The sequence below is a fragment of the Pristiophorus japonicus genome, chromosome 5 (genome assembly GCF_044704955.1).
Source record: "Pristiophorus japonicus isolate sPriJap1 chromosome 5, sPriJap1.hap1, whole genome shotgun sequence".
NCBI classification, from domain to species: Eukaryota; Metazoa; Chordata; class Chondrichthyes; family Pristiophoridae; genus Pristiophorus; species Pristiophorus japonicus.
In genome coordinates, this window is record NC_091981.1 from 267958031 (window position 1) to 267975869 (window position 17839).

The 17839-nt window shown below is 51.6% G+C and overlaps 1 protein-coding gene across 1 annotated transcript in view; it reads right to left on the bottom strand.

Annotated features, from left to right (window-relative positions):
• nom1 (nucleolar protein with MIF4G domain 1) overlaps positions 1–17839 on the bottom strand; it is an 87266-nt gene that overhangs the window by 65938 nt on the left and 3489 nt on the right. Inside the window, exons 2-3 of the mRNA XM_070881634.1 lie at positions 16557–17095; positions 5254–5390 (exon numbers count right to left, since the gene is read on the bottom strand). Of these exons, the coding sequence (XP_070737735.1) occupies positions 5254–5390; positions 16557–17095 (676 nt within the window). The remainder of the gene's footprint in view (positions 1–5253; positions 5391–16556; positions 17096–17839) is intronic.

The window sequence follows — 17839 nt, forward strand, 5'->3', positions numbered from 1 at the left end:
GGTGGGGGGTGGGAAGAGGAGGGTGGGGGGTGGGAAGAGGAGGGTGGGGGGTGGGAAGAGGAGGGTGGGGGGTGGGAAGAGGAGGGTGGGGGGTGGGAAGAGGAGGGTGGGGGGGTGGGAAGAGGAGGGTGGGGGGTGGGGAAGAGGAGGGTGGGGGGTGGGAAGAGGAGGGTGGGGGGTGGGAAGAGGAGGGTGGGGGGTGGAAGAGGAGGTGGGGGGTGGGAAGAGGAGGGTGGGGGGTGGGAGAGGAGGGTGGGGGGTGGGAAGAGGAGGGTGGGGGGTGGGAAGAGGAGGGTGGGGGGTGGGAAGAGGAGGGTGGGGGGTGGGAAGAGGAGGGTGGGGGGTGGGAAGAGGAGGGTGGGGGGTGGGAGAGGAGGGTGGGGGGTGGGAAGAGGAGGGTGGGGGGTGGGAAGAGGAGGGTGGGGGGTGGGAAGAGGAGGGTGGGGGGTGGGAAGAGGAGGGTGGGGGGTGGGAAGAGGAGGGTGGGGGGTGGGAAGAGGAGGGTGGGGGGTGGGAAGAGGAGGGTGGGGGGTGGGAAGAGGAGGGTGGGGGGTGGGAAGAGGAGGGTGGGGGGTGGGAAGAGGAGGGTGGGGGGGTGGGAAGAGGAGGGTGGGGGGTGGGAAGAGGAGGGTGGGGGTGGGAAGAGGAGGGTGGGGGGTGGGAAGAGGAGGGGTGGGGGGTGGGAAGAGGAGGGTGGGGGGTGGGAAGAGGAGGGTGGGGGGTGGGAAGAGGAGGGTGGGGGGTGGGAAGAGGAGGGTGGGGGGTGGGAAGAGGAGGGTGGGGGGTGGGAAGAGGAGGGTGGGGGGTGGGAAGAGGAGGGTGGGGGGTGGGAAGAGGAGGGTGGGGGGTGGGAAGAGGAGGGTGGGGGGTGGGAAGAGGGCGGGTGGGGGGTGGGAAGAGGAGGGTGGGGGGTGGGAAGAGGAGGGTGGGGGGTGGGAAGAGGAGGGTGGGGGGTGGGAAGAGGAGGGTGGGGGGTGGGAAGAGGAGGGTGGGGGGTGGGAGAGGAGGGTGGGGGGTGGGAAGAGGAGGGTGGGGGGTGGGAAGAGGAGGGTGGGGGGTGGGAAGAGGAGGGTGGGGGGTGGGGAAGAGGAGGGTGGGGGGTGGGAAGAGGAGGGTGGGGGGTGGGAAGAGGGAGGGTGGGGGGTGGGAAGAGGAGGGTGGGGGGTGGGAAGAGGAGGGTGGGGGGTGGGAAGAGGAGGGTGGGGGGTGGGAGAGGAGGGTGGGGGGTGGGAAGAGGAGGGTGGGGGGTGGGAAGAGGAGGGTGGGGGGTGGGAAGAGGAGGGTGGGGGGTGGGGAAGAGGAGGGTGGGGGGTGGGAAGAGGAGGGTGGGGGGTGGGAAGAGGAGGGTGGGGGGTGGGAAGAGGAGGGTGGGGGTGGAAGAGGAGGGTGGGGGTGGGAAGAGGAGGGTGGGGGGTGGGAAGAGGAGGGTGGGGGGTGGGAAGAGGAGGGTGGGGGGTGGGAAGAGGAGGGGTGGGGGGTGGGAAGAGGAGGGTGGGGGTGGAAGAGGAGGGTGGGGGGTGGGAAGAGGAGGGTGGGGGGTGGGAAGAGGAGGGTGGGGGGCTGGGGAAGAGGAGGGTGGGGGGTGGGAAGAGGAGGGTGGGGGGTGGGAAGAGGGGGGGGGCCGGGGAGGGTGGGGGGTGGGAAGAGGAGGGTGGGGGGTGGGAAGAGGAGGGTGGGGGGTGGGAAGAGGAGGGTGGGGGGTGGGAAGAGGAGGGTGGGGGGTGGGAAGAGGAGGGTGGGGGGTGGGAAGAGGAGGGTGGGGGGTGGGAAGAGGAGGGTGGGGGGTGGGAAGAGGAGGGTGGGGGGTGGGAAGAGGAGGGTGGGGGGTGGGAAGAGGAGGGTGGGGGGTGGGAAGAGGAGGGTGGGGGGTGGGAAGAGGAGGGTGGGGGGTGGGAAGAGGAGGGTGGGGGGTGGGAAGAGGAGGGTGGGGGGTGGGAAGAGGAGGGTGGGGGGTGGGAAGAGGAGGGTGGGGGGTGGGAAGAGGAGGGTGGGGGGTGGGAAGAGGAGGGTGGGGGGTGGGAAGAGGAGGGTGGGGGGAGAGGGTGGGGGGTGGGAAGAGGAGGGTGGGGGGTGGGAAGAGGAGGGTGGGGGGTGGGAAGAGGGAGGGTGGGGGGTGGGAAGAGGAGGGTGGGGGGTGGGAAGAGGAGGGTGGGGGTGGGAAGAGGAGGGTGGGGGGTGGGAAGAGGAGGGTGGGGGGTGGGAAGAGGAGGGTGGGGGGTGGGAAGAGGAGGGGTGGGGGGTGGGAAGAGGAGGGTGGGGGTGGAGAGGAGGGGGTGGGGGGTGGAAGAGGAGGGTGGGGGGTGGGAAGAGGAGGGTGGGGGGTGGGAAGAGGAGGGTGGGGGGTGGGAAGAGGAGGGTGGGGGGGTGGGAAGAGGAGGGTGGGGGGTGGGAAGAGGAGGGTGGGGGGTGGGAAGAGGAGGGGGCTGGGGGGTGGGAAGAGGAGGGTGGGGGGTGGGAAGAGGAGGGTGGGGGGTGGGAAAGAGGAGGGTGGGGGTGGGAAGAGGAGGGTGGGGGGTGGGAAGAGGAGGGTGGGGGGTGGAAGAGGAGGGTGGGGGTGGGAAGAGGAGGGTGGGGGTGGGAAGAGGAGGGTGGGGGGTGGGAAAGAGGAGGGTGGGGGGTGGGAAGAGGAGGGTGGGGGGTGGGAAGAGGAGGGTGGGGGGTGGGAAGAGGAGGGGGGGGGTGGGAAGGAGAGGGTGGGGGGTGGGAAGAGGAGGGGTGGGGGTGGGAGAGGAGGGTGGGGGGTGGGAAGAGGAGGGTGGGGGGTGGGAAGAGGAGGGTGGGGGGTGGGGAAGAGGAGGGTGGGGGGTGGGAAGAGGAGGGCTGGGGGTGAAGAGGAGGGTGGGGGGTGGGAAGAGGCAGGGGGGGTGTGAGGAGGGTGGGGGGTGGGGAAGAGGAGGGTGGGGGGTGGGAAGAGGAGGGTGGGGGTGTGGGAAGAGGAGGGTGGGGGGTGGGAAGAGGAGGGTGGGGGGTGGGAAGAGGAGGGTGGGGGGTGGGAAGAGGAGGGTGGGGGTGGGAAGAGGAGGGTGGGGGGTGGGAAGAGGAGGGTGGGGGGTGGGAAGAGGAGGGTGGGGGGTGGGAAGAGGAGGGTGGGGGGGGGTGGGGAGGAAGAGGAGGGTGGGGGGTGGGAAGAGGAGGGTGGGGGGTGGGAAGAGGAGGGTGGGGGGTGGGAAGAGGAGGGTGGGGGGTGGGAAGAGGAGGGTGGGGGGTGGGAAGAGGAGGGTGGGGGGTGGGAAGAGGAGGGTGGGGGGTGGGAAGAGGAGGGTGGGGGGTGGGAAGAGGAGGGTGGGGGGTGGGAAGAGGAGGGTGGGGGGTGGGAAGAGGAGGGTGGGGGGTGGGAAGAGGAGGGTGGGGGGTGGGAAGAGGAGGGTGGGGGGTGGGAAGAGGAGGGTGGGGGGTGGGAAGAGGAGGGTGGGGGGTGGGAAGAGGAGGGTGGGGGGTGGGAAGAGGAGGGGTGGGGGTGGGAAGAGGAGGGTGGGGGGTGGGAAGAGGAGGGTGGGGGGTGGGAAGAGGAGGGTGGGGGGTGGGAAGAGGAGGGTGGGGGGTGGGAAGAGGAGGGTGGGGGGTGGGAAGAGGAGGGTGGGGGGTGGGGAAGAGGAGGGTGGGGGGTGGGAAGAGGAGGGTGGGGGGTGGGAAGAGGAGGGTGGGGGGTGGGAAGAGGAGGGTGGGGGGTGGGAAGGAGGAGGTGGGGGTGGGAAGAGGAGGGTGGGGGGTGGGAAGAGGAGGGTGGGGGGTGGGAAGAGGAGGGTGGGGGGTGGGAAGAGGAGGGTGGGGGGTGGGAAGAGGAGGGTGGGGGGTGGGAAGAGGAGGGTGGGGGGTGGGAAGAGGAGGGTGGGGGGTGGGAAGAGGAGGGTGGGGGGTGGGAAGAGGAGGGTGGGGGGTGGGAAGAGGAGGGTGGGGGGTGGGAAGAGGAGGGTGGGGGGTGGGAAGAGGAGGGTGGGGGGTGGGAAGAGGAGGGTGGGGGGTGGGAAGAGGAGGGTGGGGGGTGGGAAGAGGAGGGTGGGGGGTGGGAAGAGGAGGGTGGGGGGTGGGAAGAGGAGGGTGGGGGGTGGGAAGAGGAGGGTGGGGGGTGGGAAGAGGAGGGTGGGGGGTGGGAAGAGGAGGGTGGGGGGTGGGAAGAGGAGGGTGGGGGGTGGGAAGAGGAGGGTGGGGGGTGGGAAGAGGAGGGTGGGGGGTGGGAAGAGGAGGGTGGGGGGTGGGAAGAGGAGGGTGGGGGGTGGGAAGAGGAGGGTGGGGGGTGGGAAGAGGAGGGTGGGGGGTGGGAAGAGGAGGGTGGGGGGTGGGAAGAGGAGGGTGGGGGGTGGGAAGAGGAGGGTGGGGGGTGGGAAGAGGAGGGTGGGGGGTGGGAAGAGGAGGGTGGGGGGTGGGAAGAGGAGGGTGGGGGGTGGGAAGAGGAGGGTGGGGGGTGGGAAGAGGAGGGTGGGGGGTGGGAAGAGGAGGGTGGGGGAAGAGGAGGGTGGGGGGTGGGAAGAGGAGGGTGGGGGGTGGGAAGAGGAGGGTGGGGGGTGGGAAGAGGAGGGTGGGGGGTGGGAAGAGGAGGGTGGGGGGTGGGAAGAGGAGGGTGGGGGGTGGGAAGAGGAGGGTGGGGGGTGGGAAGAGGAGGGTGGGGGGTGGGAAGAGGAGGGTGGGGGGTGGGAAGAGGAGGGTGGGGGGTGGGAAGAGGAGGGTGGGGGGTGGGAAGAGGAGGGTGGGGGGTGGGAAGAGGAGGGTGGGGGGTGGGAAGAGGAGGGTGGGGGGTGGGAAGAGGAGGGTGGGGGGTGGGAAGAGGAGGGTGGGGGGTGGGAAGAGGAGGGTGGGGGGTGGGAAGAGGAGGGTGGGGGGTGGGAAGAGGAGGGTGGGGGGTGGGAAGAGGAGGGTGGGGGGTGGGAAGAGGAGGGTGGGGGGTGGGAAGAGGAGGGTGGGGGGTGGGAAGAGGAGGGTGGGGGGTGGGAAGAGGAGGGTGGGGGGTGGGAAGAGGAGGGTGGGGAAGAGGGAGGCTGAACGGCCCAGACGACGACGACGCCTGGCTGCGCCGAAGACTTTGGGCGGGGCCCCCATCAAGATACCGGGCAGGTGCGCTCCGCTGAGGACGTGGAGGGAGGACGAGGGGGAATGGTTGAACGGGAACGGTTTTCAATATGGCAGCAGTTGAAAATGCGTGCAAGTATACTTGCAGAGCTCTCCCCTCACGGGCAGTTGTATCTAGCAACCAACAATATAACTCAGGTCTTGTCGGCTGAGCTTGGCACTGTAAAGTTATCACTCTCACATTCCTACCTATTCAGAAGTCCTTTTACAGTCTTCTTTAGTCTTGCAAGTTCTTCCTTCTTCTTTGCATCGACAGTTTCAGCCATTTCACGTAATTGTGGAGGAACATATTTCCTGGAAACAGTGTCCTCATTTGATGTTTGCTCCTAATGTAACATGATGGAACAGGTTATACTACATAATTCTAAAAGGACAAAGAGTGTTTAAAAAAAACAAGCCTGAAGGCTCTGTGTCTCAATGCAAGGAGCATTCGTGATAATATGGATGAATTAACTGCGCAAATAGCTGTTAACGGATATGCTGTAATTGGGATTACGGCGACATGGCTCCAGGGTGACCATGGCTGGGGACTCAACATTCAGGGGTATTCAATATTCAGGAAGGATAGACAGAAAGGAAAAGGAGGTAGGGTAGCGTTGTTGGTTGAAGAGATTAACGCACTAGTAAGGAAGGACATCATCTTGGATGATGTGGAATCAGTATGGGTAGAGCTGCAGAACACCAAAGGGCAGAAAACACTAGTGGGAATTGTGTACAGACCACCAAACAGTAGTAGTGAGGTTGGGGATGGCATCAAGCAGGAAATTAGGGATGCGTGCAATAAAGGTACAGCAGTTATCATGGGTGACTTTAATCTACATACAGATTGGGCTAACCAAACTGGTCACAATACGATGGAGGAGGATTTCCTCGAGTGTATTAGGGATGGTTTTCTTGACCAATATGTCGAGGAACCAACTAGAGAGCTGGCCATCCTTGACTGGGTGCTGTGTGATGAGAGAGGATTAATTAGCAATCTTGTTGTGAGAGGCCCCTTTGGGAAGAGTGACCATAACATGGTAGAATTCTTTATTAAGACAGAGAGTGACAATTAATTCAGAGACTCGGGTCCTGAACTCAAAGAAAGGTAACTTCGATGGTATGAGACGTGAATTGGCTAGGATAGACTGGCGAATGATTCTTAAAGGGCTGACGGTGGATAGGCAATGGCAGACATTTTAGGATCACATGGATGAACATCAGCAAATTTTACATCCCTGTCTGGCGTAAAAGTAAAACGGGGAAGGTGGCTCAACTGTGGCTGACAAAGGAAATTAGGGAGTGTTAAATCCAAGGAAGAGACATATAAATTGGCCAGAAAAAGCAGCAAACTTGAGGATTGGGAGAAATTTAGAATTCAGCAGAGGAGGACAAAGTGTTTCATTAGGAGGGGGAAAATAGAGTATGAGAATAAGCTTGCAGGGAACATAAAAACTGACTGCAAAAGCTTCTACAGATATGTGAAGAGAAAAAGATTAGTGAAGACAAATGTCGGTCCCTTGCAGTCAGAATCAGGTGAATTTATGATGGGGAACAAAGAAATGGCAGACCAATTGAACAAATACTTTGGTTCAGTCTTCACTAAGGAAGACACAAATAACCTTCCGGAAATACTAGGGGACTGAGGGTCCAGCGAGAAGGAGGAACTGAAGGAAATCCTTACTAGTCAGGAAATTGTTTTCGGGAAATTGATGGGATTGAAGGCCGATAAATCCCCAGGGCCTGATAGTCTGCATCCCAGAGTTCTTAAGGAAGTGGCCCTAGAAATAGCAGATGCATTGGTGGTCATTTTCCAACATTCTATCGACTCTGGATCAGTTCTATGGATTGGAGGGTAGCTAATGTAACCCCACTTTTTAAAAAAGGGAGAGAGTAAACAGTGAATTATAAACCGGTTAGCCTGACATCGGTAGTGGGGAAAATGTTGGAATCAATTATTAAAGATGTAACAGCAGCGCATTTAAAAAGCAGTGTCAGGATCGGTCCAAGTCAGCATGGATTTGTGAAAGGGAAATCATGCTTGACAAATCTAGAATTTTTTGAGGATGTAACTAGTAGAGTGGACAAGGGAGAACCAGTGGATGTGGTGTATTTGGACTTTCAAAAGGCATTTGACAAGGTCCCACACAAGAGATTAGTGGGCAAAATTAAAGCACATGGTATTGGGGGTAATGTATTGACGTGGATAGAGAACTGGTTGGCAGACAGGAAGCAAAGAGTAGGAATAAACGGGTCCTGTTCAGAATGGCAGGCAGTGACTAGTGGGATACCGCAAGGTTCAGTGCTGGGACCCCAGCTATTTACAATATACATTAATGATTTAGACAAAGGAATTGAATGTAATATCTCCAAGTTTGCAGATGACACTAAGCTGGTTGGCAGTGTGAGCTGTGAGGAGGATGCTAAGGAGGCTGCTGGGTGACTTGTACAGGTTAGGTGAGTGGGCAAATGCATGGCAGATGCAGTATAATGTAGACAAATGTGAGGTTATCCACTTTGGTGGCAAAAACAGGAAAGCAGATTATCTGAATGGTGACAGATTAGGAAAAGGGGAGGTGCAACGAGACCTGGGTATCATGGTACATCAGTCATTGAAAGTTGGCATGCAGGTACAGCAGGTGGTGAAGAAGGCAAATGGTATGTTGGCTTTCATAGCGAGAGGATTTGAGTATAGGAGCAGGGAGGCCTTACAGCAGTTGTGCAGGGCTTTGGTGAGGCCACACCTTGAATATTGTGTACAGTTTTGGTCTCCTAATCTGAGGAAGGATGTTTTTGCTATTGAGGGAGTGCAGCGAAGGTTCATCAGACTGATTCCCGGGGTGGCAGGACTGACATATGAAGAAAGACCGGATCGATTAGGCTTATATTCACTGGAATTTAGAAGAATGAGAGGGGATCTCATAGCAACACATAAAATTCTGACGGGATTGGACAGGTTAGATGCAGGAAGAATGTCCCCGATGTTAGGGAAATCCAGAACCAGGGGTTACAGTCTAAGGTTAAGGGGTAAGCCATATAGGACCGAGATGAGGAGAAACTTCTTCACTCAGAGAATTGTGAACCTGTGCAATTCCCTACCACAGAAAGTTGTTGAGGCCAGTTCATTAGATATATTCAGAAGGGAGTTAGATGTGGCCCTTACAGCTAAAGGGATCAAGGGGTACGGAGAGAAAGCAGGAATGGGGTACTAAAGTTGCATGATCAGCCATGATCTTATTGAATGGTGGTGCAGGCTCGAAGGGCCGAATGGCCTACTCCTGCACCTATTTTCTATGTTTCTATGAGACCTATTTACAGTATTGGGGGTATTATCAGCAACATAAATATTAAAAATATGGACAAATTATTCTATAATGAATAAATCTGAAGGAAACCTATATTTGAAAAGTTATTTTTAAAAGACAGTTTTCTAAGGGCTTGCAAATGTTGAATTAGATAGCTATATAGCAGAATTAAATGTTTAAAAGGTTCTCATATGCTCTACTGGCTATCCAGGTCACTTCATGATCTTAGTATCTTAATGTTATGAGAAAGCTCCATTAAAACTGCTGGGGATTGCAGTTCTGAACTTGGGTGCAAGTATATTTGCAGAGCTCTCCCTCAATGGGCAGTTGTATCGAATAGCTCACAATATAACTCAGGGTCTTGTAGGCTGAGCTTGGCACTGTGGTTATCACTCTCAGACAGGTAATACAATTTAACCAGCAGCACAGGATTGGGTAGGACACTCAAAGATATATAATCATCACTAACAAATGGGCCCGGATAAAAGGGCGCAAAATCGGCAACAGCAGCACAAGCAGCCAGCCCAAACAGCTCCAACCCAGCTGAAGACAAGAAAAAAGCAAAATCAAAGTGTGACGTCACAGGAAAGAAGGGAAGTGATTGGTCAGTGAGTTCTTCTCTCTTTTCTGGGGCATTAGTTTGAATTAAGAGCTGGGACTAAAAACAAAACTTGAAAACTTAATTAAATAAATACATTAGGCTGGCAGGGCAGGAGATGTGTTTCTACTGTTGCATATGGGAGCTGGTTGACTCCATTAAGGTCCACGGCGGCCACATCTGCAGTAAGTTTCTGCAGCTTGCGGAACTTCGGCTCCGTGTTGATGAGCTGCAGTCCGAGCTGCAGACACTGCGACACATCAGGGAGGGGGAGAGTTACCTGGACGCTGTGTTCCAGGCATGCCAGACACGCGACTCCCTAAGCAAATGCTCTATGCAGAACTCCTCCATGGTAAACGAGCCAAAGGTGGGCAGCGGAAATGATACAAGGACATCCTCAAAGCCTCCCTGATAAAGTGCGACATCACCACTGACACCTAGGAGTCCTTGGCTGAAGATCACCCTCGGTTGAGAAAGTGCATCCGGGAGGGTGTTGAGCTCTTCGCATCTCAGCGCCGAGAGCGTGAAGAGGTCAAGCGCAGGCAGCGGAAGAAGCGTGCGGCAAACCAGTCCCACCCACCCCTTCCCTCGGCGAATATCTGTCCCATCTGTGACAGAGTCTGTGGCTCTCGTATTGGATTGTTCAGCCACCAAATAACTCACTTCAGGAATGGAAGCAAGTCTTCCTCGATTCCGATGATTCCAGGAAGCAGTCACACCCCTTAGATTAATTCATTCAAATTTGGTCTGTGGTCAAGGACAGGAGGGTGTGACTACGAGTGAGGAAGGGATGGGGATCCAGGAGGTAGTGATGGAGGAGCCTCGGCCCTTGCTCTTGTCCAACAGGTTCGAGGCTCTTACTCCCTGTGTGGACGAGAGCAGGAACTGCAGGGAAGATGAGCAAACTGATAACAGCACCGTGGTACAGGGGGCCATTGAAGACGGAGGGGGCGGCGGGGGAGTGAAAAGAAAATGTTGTAGTGGCAGGGGAACAGCATCATTAGGGGGATAATAAGGTTCTCTGTAGCCGAGAGTGAGAGTCCCAAAGGCTGTGTTGACTGCCCGGTACCAAGGTTACGGACATCTCTGGCCTGGAGGGCTAGTTGTCCTGGTCCACATGGGAACCACCGACATGGATAGGACAAACAAAGAGGTTCTATTGAGGGATTTTGAGCAGTTAGGAGCCAAATTAAAAAGCAGAACCACAAAAGGTAATAATCTCTGGATTACTACCTGAGCCATGAGCAAATTTGCATAGGATCAATAAGATCAGAACGTTAAACATGTGGCTCAAAGACTGGTGTCGGAGAAATGGGTTTTGGTTCATGGGGCACTGGCATCAGTACTGGGGTAAGAGAGAGCTGTTCCATTGGGATGGGCTCCACTTAGACGGTTCTGGGACTAAGGTCCTGGTGAATCGAATAACTCGGGCTGTAGAAAGGGCTTTAAACTAAATAATGGGGGGTGGGTGGAGCGATCAGGTGAGCAAAAATTTAAAAAGTCAAAGATCAAGGAGAAGGAAATAGAGCAGGGTAGCATTGGGGGAAATAAAAACCAGAGTGTGACAGAATGTATAAAAATAAAAGTGTATTAGAAAGTGGGGTCAAAAGCAGGAAATAATGGTAAAAAAACAAATTTAAAAGCTCTTTATCTGAATACACGCAGCATTCGTAACAAAATAGATCAGTTGATGGCAGAAATAGTTACAAATGGCTGTGCTCTGATAGCCATTACAGAGATGTGGCTGCAAGGTGACCAGAACTGGGAAATAAATATTCAGGGTATTTAACAATTCAGAAGGACAGACAGAAAGGAAAAGGAGGTGGGGTAGCTCTGTTAGTAAAGGATGAGATCAGTGCGATCGTGAGAAACGATATTGGCTCAAAAGAGCAAGATGTTGAATCAGTTTGGGTGGACCTAAGGAATAATAAGGGGAAAAAGTCACTCGTGAGCGTAGTCTCTACAGTTCCCCCTAACAGTAGCTACACTGTTGGACGGAGTATGTATCAAGAAATAATGGAGGCTTGTAAAAAAGGAATGGCAATAATCATGGGCGATTTTAACCTTCATATTGATTGGACAAATTAAATTGGCCAGGGTAGCCTTGAGGAAGAGTTCATAGAGTGCATTGAGATAGTTTCCTTTAACAGTATATTGCGGAACCAACCAGGGAGCAGGCTATCTTAGATCTGGTCCTGTGTAATGAGACAGGATACACAACAATCTCCTCGTAAAGGATCCTCTTGGAATGAGTGACCATAGCATGGTTGAATTTCAAATTCAGATGGAGGGTGAGAAAGTTGGATCTCAAACTAGTGTCCTAAGCTTAAATAAAAGGAGACTACAAAGGTATGAAGGCAGAATTGGCTAAAGTGGACTGGGAAAATAGATTAAAGTGTGGCACAGTTGATGAGCAGCGGCGGACATTTAAGGAGATGTTTCACAACTCTCAACAAAACTATATTCCAATTAGAAGAAAGGACTGAAGAAGGGGTAACCATCCATGGCTAACTAAGGAAATAAAGGAGGGTATCAAATTGAAAGCAATGGCATACAAAGTGGGAGGCCAGAAGATTGGGAACATTTTAAAAGCCAACAAAGAACTAAAAAAATAAGGAAAGAGAAGATAGATTATGAAAGTAAACTAGCACAAAATATAAATATAGATAGTGAGAGTTTCTACAGGTACATAAAAACGAAAAGTGTGGCTAAAGTAAATGTCGGTCCCTTAGAGGATGAGACAGTGCAATTAATAATGGGGAACAGGGAAATGGCAGAGACTTTAAACAAATATTTTGTATCGGTCTTCACGGTAGAAGACACTAAAAACATTCCAATCGTGGATAATCAAGGGGCTATAGAGAGGGAGGATATTAAAACAATCACTATCACTAAAGAAGTAGTACTCGGCAAAATAATGGGACTAGAGGTGGACAAGTCCTCTGGACCTGATGGCTTGCATCCTAGGGTCTAAAAGTGGCTGCAGAGATTGATTGTAATTTACCAAAATTCCTTGGATTCTGGGGATGCCAGCGGACTGAAAAACAGCAAATCTAACACCCCTGTTTAAAAAAGGAAGTAGACAGAAAGCAGGAAACTACAGAGGGGTTAGCCCAACAGCTGTAGTTGGGAAAATGCTGGAGTCCATTATTAAGGAAGCAGTGGCAGGACATTTGGAAAAGCATAGTTCAAGCAGAGTCAGCATGGTTTTATGAAGGGGAAATCATGTTTGACAAATTTGTTGGAATTCTTTGCGGATGTAACGAGCAAGGTGGATAAAGGGGAACCAGTGGATGTGGTGTATTTGGATTTTCAGAAGGCATTCGATAAAGTGCCATATAAAATGTTACTGCACAAGATAAAAGTTTACGGGGTTGGGGGTAATATATTCAGAGTTATGGGGCTAAAAATTTGCCAAACTTGCAACCATTTTTTTGCCGATATTTTGGCATTTTTGGCGAAAAACCCGGTCGGCGGGAAATTCAGAGACGTCTTGCGGCAGCTTGTAAGTACCGCTGCGGAGCGGACCGCCGCCGTGTAAGTCTTGAACTATCGCTTTCGTCAAAAATTTGGCTCAGCGCGTACCCATATTTAGCAAGAAAAATACCAGCTGATAAAAAGCTGCGTTGCAGCCCTTGGAGCAGCGGTAAGTATGAAGATCTGCAAAAAAGGTAAGTTAAAAGTTTTTATTTTTAAAATTATTTTTCAGCGATTCGATAGTTAAGTGTCTTGTGAATGTTTTGTGATTTTTTGCAATTTTTTTGCAAGGCCTCGCTTGCAGTGGTATCATCCTTGGAGTAAAGTTGCAGAAAATGTTCTGTTTCCATCACAAGTCCTCATGCAATGCCGATTTTTACCGCTACGCAAATTGAAGCTTGAATTTTAGGCCTTGTAGCGTTTTTTTTGGCAAAAATATACCGTTTCGTCAAAAAAAAAATTCTAGCCCAAAGCTGTCTCTTGAGATAATGGGACTATTTCCACTGGAGCAGAGAAGGCCAAAAGCAATTTAATAAAACATTTTTAAATTTATGAAAGGTTTTTATAAAATAAAAAAAGTCTTACTGAGTGAGAAGAAGGTTTAGGAGAAATATCTTTATATAGAATCAGAAAATGCTGCAAATACTGACGGCAGCTTCTGTGGAGAGAAAAACAAAGTTAATATTTCAGGTCGACGAAAGGTCACTGAGCTGAAACATTAACTGTTTCTCTCCACAGATGCTGCCTGACCTGCTGAGTATTTCCAGTATTTTCTGTTTTTATTTCGGATTTCCAGCATCTTTTGTTTTTATCTGTACTTAAAAGGTTGTTGGAGCATGCTTTGCCGCAGGGTGGTTGAGGCAAAGATCATTGCATTTTTAAAAAAAAGGAAATTGCATCAATGTTTTCCGCAGAGGAAGATGCAGGGCTATGGGGAGAGCAGTGGGACTAGTTTTGAATTGCTTTAGCAAAAAGTCAGCACAGACATGATTGGCTGAAAGGCTACCTTCTGTGCTAGAAATTTCTATGATTCTGTGACAGGACATTCAGAGCAGAGTTTTGGACAAAGAGTTTGCAAACGGAGGAAGATGGGAAAACCTACAAGGACAGCAATGGAGTACAGGTACAGCATTGAGAATCCGGAAGCCTCGGGACCGAGGCCTCTCCGGATTCTGTGTATTTCCGGACTTCGGAACGTCTTTATAACAATTTAAATCCGGAAACGCCCGAGACCAGGTTCGCGTATTTCTGGACTTCGGAACATTTTTCCGACATCCTAAGTCCAGATTGCCTGGGTCAAGATAGGTATGTAGGGGTGGTCGAGCTGGGGGGGGTTGGGGGTAGGGGGGGATTGGGGGTGAGGGTTGGCAAGAGGCAGGTGAGAGGTCGGTGGTGGCCCGAGGCAGGAGAGGTCGGCGGCGGCGGCCTGAGGCAGGAGTCCGGATTCAGAAACATTTTCCAGGATTCCGGACGACCCCACCACGGATTATCCCGGTATCCAGAACAGTACAGATTCTGGAACTCCGGATTTTCGACGCTGTACCTGTACTTGAGTCTGAAAGTGATAGGTTTGTGCATAATGGTTTCAGCAGTGGAGGGACTGAGTTGGAGTGGAGGCAGGCAGTGTTGCGTTGATGGAACCAAGCGATCTTGGTGATAGATACGTTGTCAGATTTAAATTTTAGCTCGGGATCAAATATGTCAACATTATGAATAGTCTGGTTCCACCTTAGAAAGTAGCCAGAGAGCATATCAAGGGAGTGGAGTCTGGTGGAGCTTTGTATTCCTGATGTTGAGCTTGGAGAAATTCTAACTCATTCAGGATTAATTAAATAATCTGATATCCAACAATGTAAAGGACAAAGAGGGCGAAGAATTCCTAAAATGTCTACAGGAGATCTCAATCAGCATGTTTCTAGCCCAACAAGGAAAGAAGCAATGCTGGATCTAGTTCTAGGGAATTAAGTAGGATTATCGGAGTGCGTTTTAGTGGGATAATATCTGGGCAATAGTGATAATATAATTAGGTATAAAGTAGTTATGGAGAGGATAATAGAAAATCAAATCAAACTGGAAGAGACACAATTTTAATGATTTGAGAATGGATCTAGCATAGGTGGACTTGAAGCAGAGATTGGCCAGGAAAACAGTAAGTGAGCAATGGCTGGCCTTCAAGGCAGAGATAGTTTGGGTACAAAGCATATTCCCATAAAGAGGAAAGATAGGGCATCCAAAGCTACAGGTCCCTGGATTTCAAATGGAGGTTAAAATAAAACAGTAATAGGAGCTTCATGACCCATGCCAAGTGCAGAATACAGTAGAAAACTAGGCAGAATACAGAGAGCACAGGGGGAATTAAAAAAGGATACAAGGGCAAAGACAGAGTATGAAAAAAGAGTAGCGGGTAACATAAAAGAAACCCCAAAATCTTTTATAAACACATTAAAAGTAAAAGGATTGTTAAAGGAATGGTGGGGCCGATTAGGGGCAAAAAAAACTAATTTTGTGGCAACTGAGGTACGGAATGAGTACGTTGCATCTGTCTTCACAAAAGATGAGGTTAATGTCAAAGTAGAGGAGGAGAGTAGAGATATTGGATAGGATAAAAATAGAAAGGAGATGCTAAGTAGGTTGGCATCACTCAGTGGTGTGGAGATAGCAGAAGCTCTGACCACAATCTTTCAATCCTATTGGATATTGGAGTGGTGCCAGAGGACTGGATTGCAAATGTTACATCCCCGTTCAAAAAAGGGGAGGGACAAACCTAGTAACTACAGGCCAGTCAGTCGAACATCAGTGGTAGGAAAACTACTGGAGACCATTGTCAAGAACAAAATTAATTTTCATTTGGAGAAACATGGGTGAATAAGGGACAGCCAGCATGGATTTGTTGATGGCAAATCGTATCTGACGACCCTGATTGAGATCTTTGATGAAGAGAGGGTTGACGAAGGTAGTGCAGTAAGTATTGTATATATGGACTTTCAAAAGGCATTTGATAAAGTACCACATAATAGACCTATTTGGAAAATAGAAGTACATGGTATGAAAGGGACAGTGGAAACTTGGAATTTAATTGGCTAAGGGATAGGAGGCAGTGAATAGTGGTGAAGGAGCCAGGTCTGGATGAGATGAGATGAGCAATAGCAGCCATGGAGATAGGGGAGTAACTATAAAAGGGAAAGGTGCAGGATTTGAGTTGGTAAGAGACAGGCTAGAGATGGAGGTAGCTGTGAAGGTGGTCTTGATCTTCAATACGAAGAAATTCATGAGCTCAAGTTTGAAGTGAGACGAGAGGGAGTGGGAAGAGAGATTTAAAAAGATGGCTGGTAGTTGAGAATAGGACCCTATGATTGTCTTTACCTTATAGGATCTAGGATGATGCTGAATTAATAGGCGGTTTTGGCTGAGAAAAGGCATAATGTGGTTTAGCCAGATTAGGCGATTGATGATTAGGCCAGTTGAACACCATAAATGGTCCATGTACCCATCATCTCTTGATAAAATAGTGGTTGGGGCTATATCACGGGCAGCAGTTATTCAATTCAACAGTGGTAGAAAGATCAAGGAGGATCAATGGCAGGGAAGCTGGGAGTTACAATGAGGGAGCAAGGGTGGCTGGTGAAGATAATGGGAATGGGCAAGGGTAGGGGGGGGAAGAAAGGATGTGGATAGAAAAGGAAATTGTCAGAGAGTTTTGCCAGTCGTCAAGACCTCAGACACAAAAATTTGCAAAGAATGGAAAGATCACGGGAATGGGCCAAGTATATGATTGGGGGAAATAACTGTGAAGGGTGAGCCCGAGGAAGAATATTAAATTAAAGGGGACACGAGGAAATTGAAGTGTTGGTCAAAAATCATTCAAGGATGAAGAGCTGCTCAGCGCAGAAAGCCAAGGGAAAATGGGTGGGAGGACACCTCGGGAAGAAGTTAGCACCGGACTTTGGATGGTGATAGGTGGAGATTCTTGAAAGAAACATTCGAGGAAACTAAAGCTCTCCAGAAGTTTTAACCTGTTCAGATTTACAGGATTAATGGGTGAAGTGTTTCACAATTTTTTTTCCCCAGATTGGCAACTACGTTCACAAGCCTTCCCCTTCTGTAAATGCATTACAATAAATGTACTGATATACCTTTGTGTTTCCAAATGTTGTTTGGTCTGGCTGGGAATTCTGTCTATCATCATCATCTTCACTGGACTGATCAATATCCTCAGTGTGAGATGCTTCGACTTCCATCATACCATCCTCCTCACTCTCTTGCTCAGCGTCTGTGTCCTCTCCTGAGCCCTCTGGATCCTCAGACTGACCCAGGTCACCGTTGGCCTCCTGATTCATGAACAACTCCTCTTCCACTGTGTTCATCTCATCGTCACTCTCATACAACCCTGACATGGAAGCAGCGGCGCCAGGTTCAACCATCCCGAGGATATAATCCAGGCCATCCCGGGCGAAGGCTTGTGGGATGGTCCTTTTATTTTTACGCTTGTTGAGTCCCAGCGCTCTCTCCAGCCTCTTGATTTCTCTCTCCTCCTCCTCGTTGGCTTTCAGCAAGCCTATTCTCCGGGCTTGCACGCTCTTGTCTTTGACTTGGGATTTCTGCCTGGTTTCCCCAGCGGGCGGCGCTGCCGCTGCCGTGACCTTCTTCTTCCTCTCTCCGAGGGTTGTATTCCCTGGAATTTAGAAAGTTAACATAAGAACATAAGAAATAGGAGCAGGAGTAGACCATTTGGCCCCTCGAGCCTGCTCCGCCATTCAATAAGATCATGGCTGATCTGATCATGGACTCAGCTCCATTTTCCTGCCTGCTCTCCATAATCCATTACTCCCTTATCGCTCCAAAATCTGTATCTCCGCCTTAAATATATTCAATTACCCAACCTCCACAGCTCTCTGAGGCAGAAAATTCCATAGATTTCCAACCCTCAGAAGAAATTCCTCCTCATCTCAGTCCCTTATTCTGAGACTATGTCCCCTAGTTTTAGTTTCCCCTATGAGTGGAAATATCCTCTCTGCATCCACCCTGTTGTAGTAATAGTAGATGTGTTTAGCAGATGGATTGAAGCCTACCCTACCCTGGACAATAAGGCTCAAACTGTTATTAAGGTGTTAATGAGGGAAATTGTTCCTAGATCTCAGCTCGACTGATGACCACCTATGTTCTTTCTCTGACTCAGGCTCTGCGACTAGCTCACAACCAGGTTCAAGATGCTCACCTCGACCTCCCAGTTTTACCCGAATTGTCCCTCGTGGCACCAGGGAAGTATGGATTCGGAAGGGATTAGAGCCACAATGGGAGGGGCCTTTTCAGGTGTTACTCACTACCCCCACTGCAGCCAAGGTTGAGGGGAAAAGTGCCTGGGTTCACTTGCACCACTGCAAGCTCACCACCCTCTAACGAACCTATTTTACTGGTT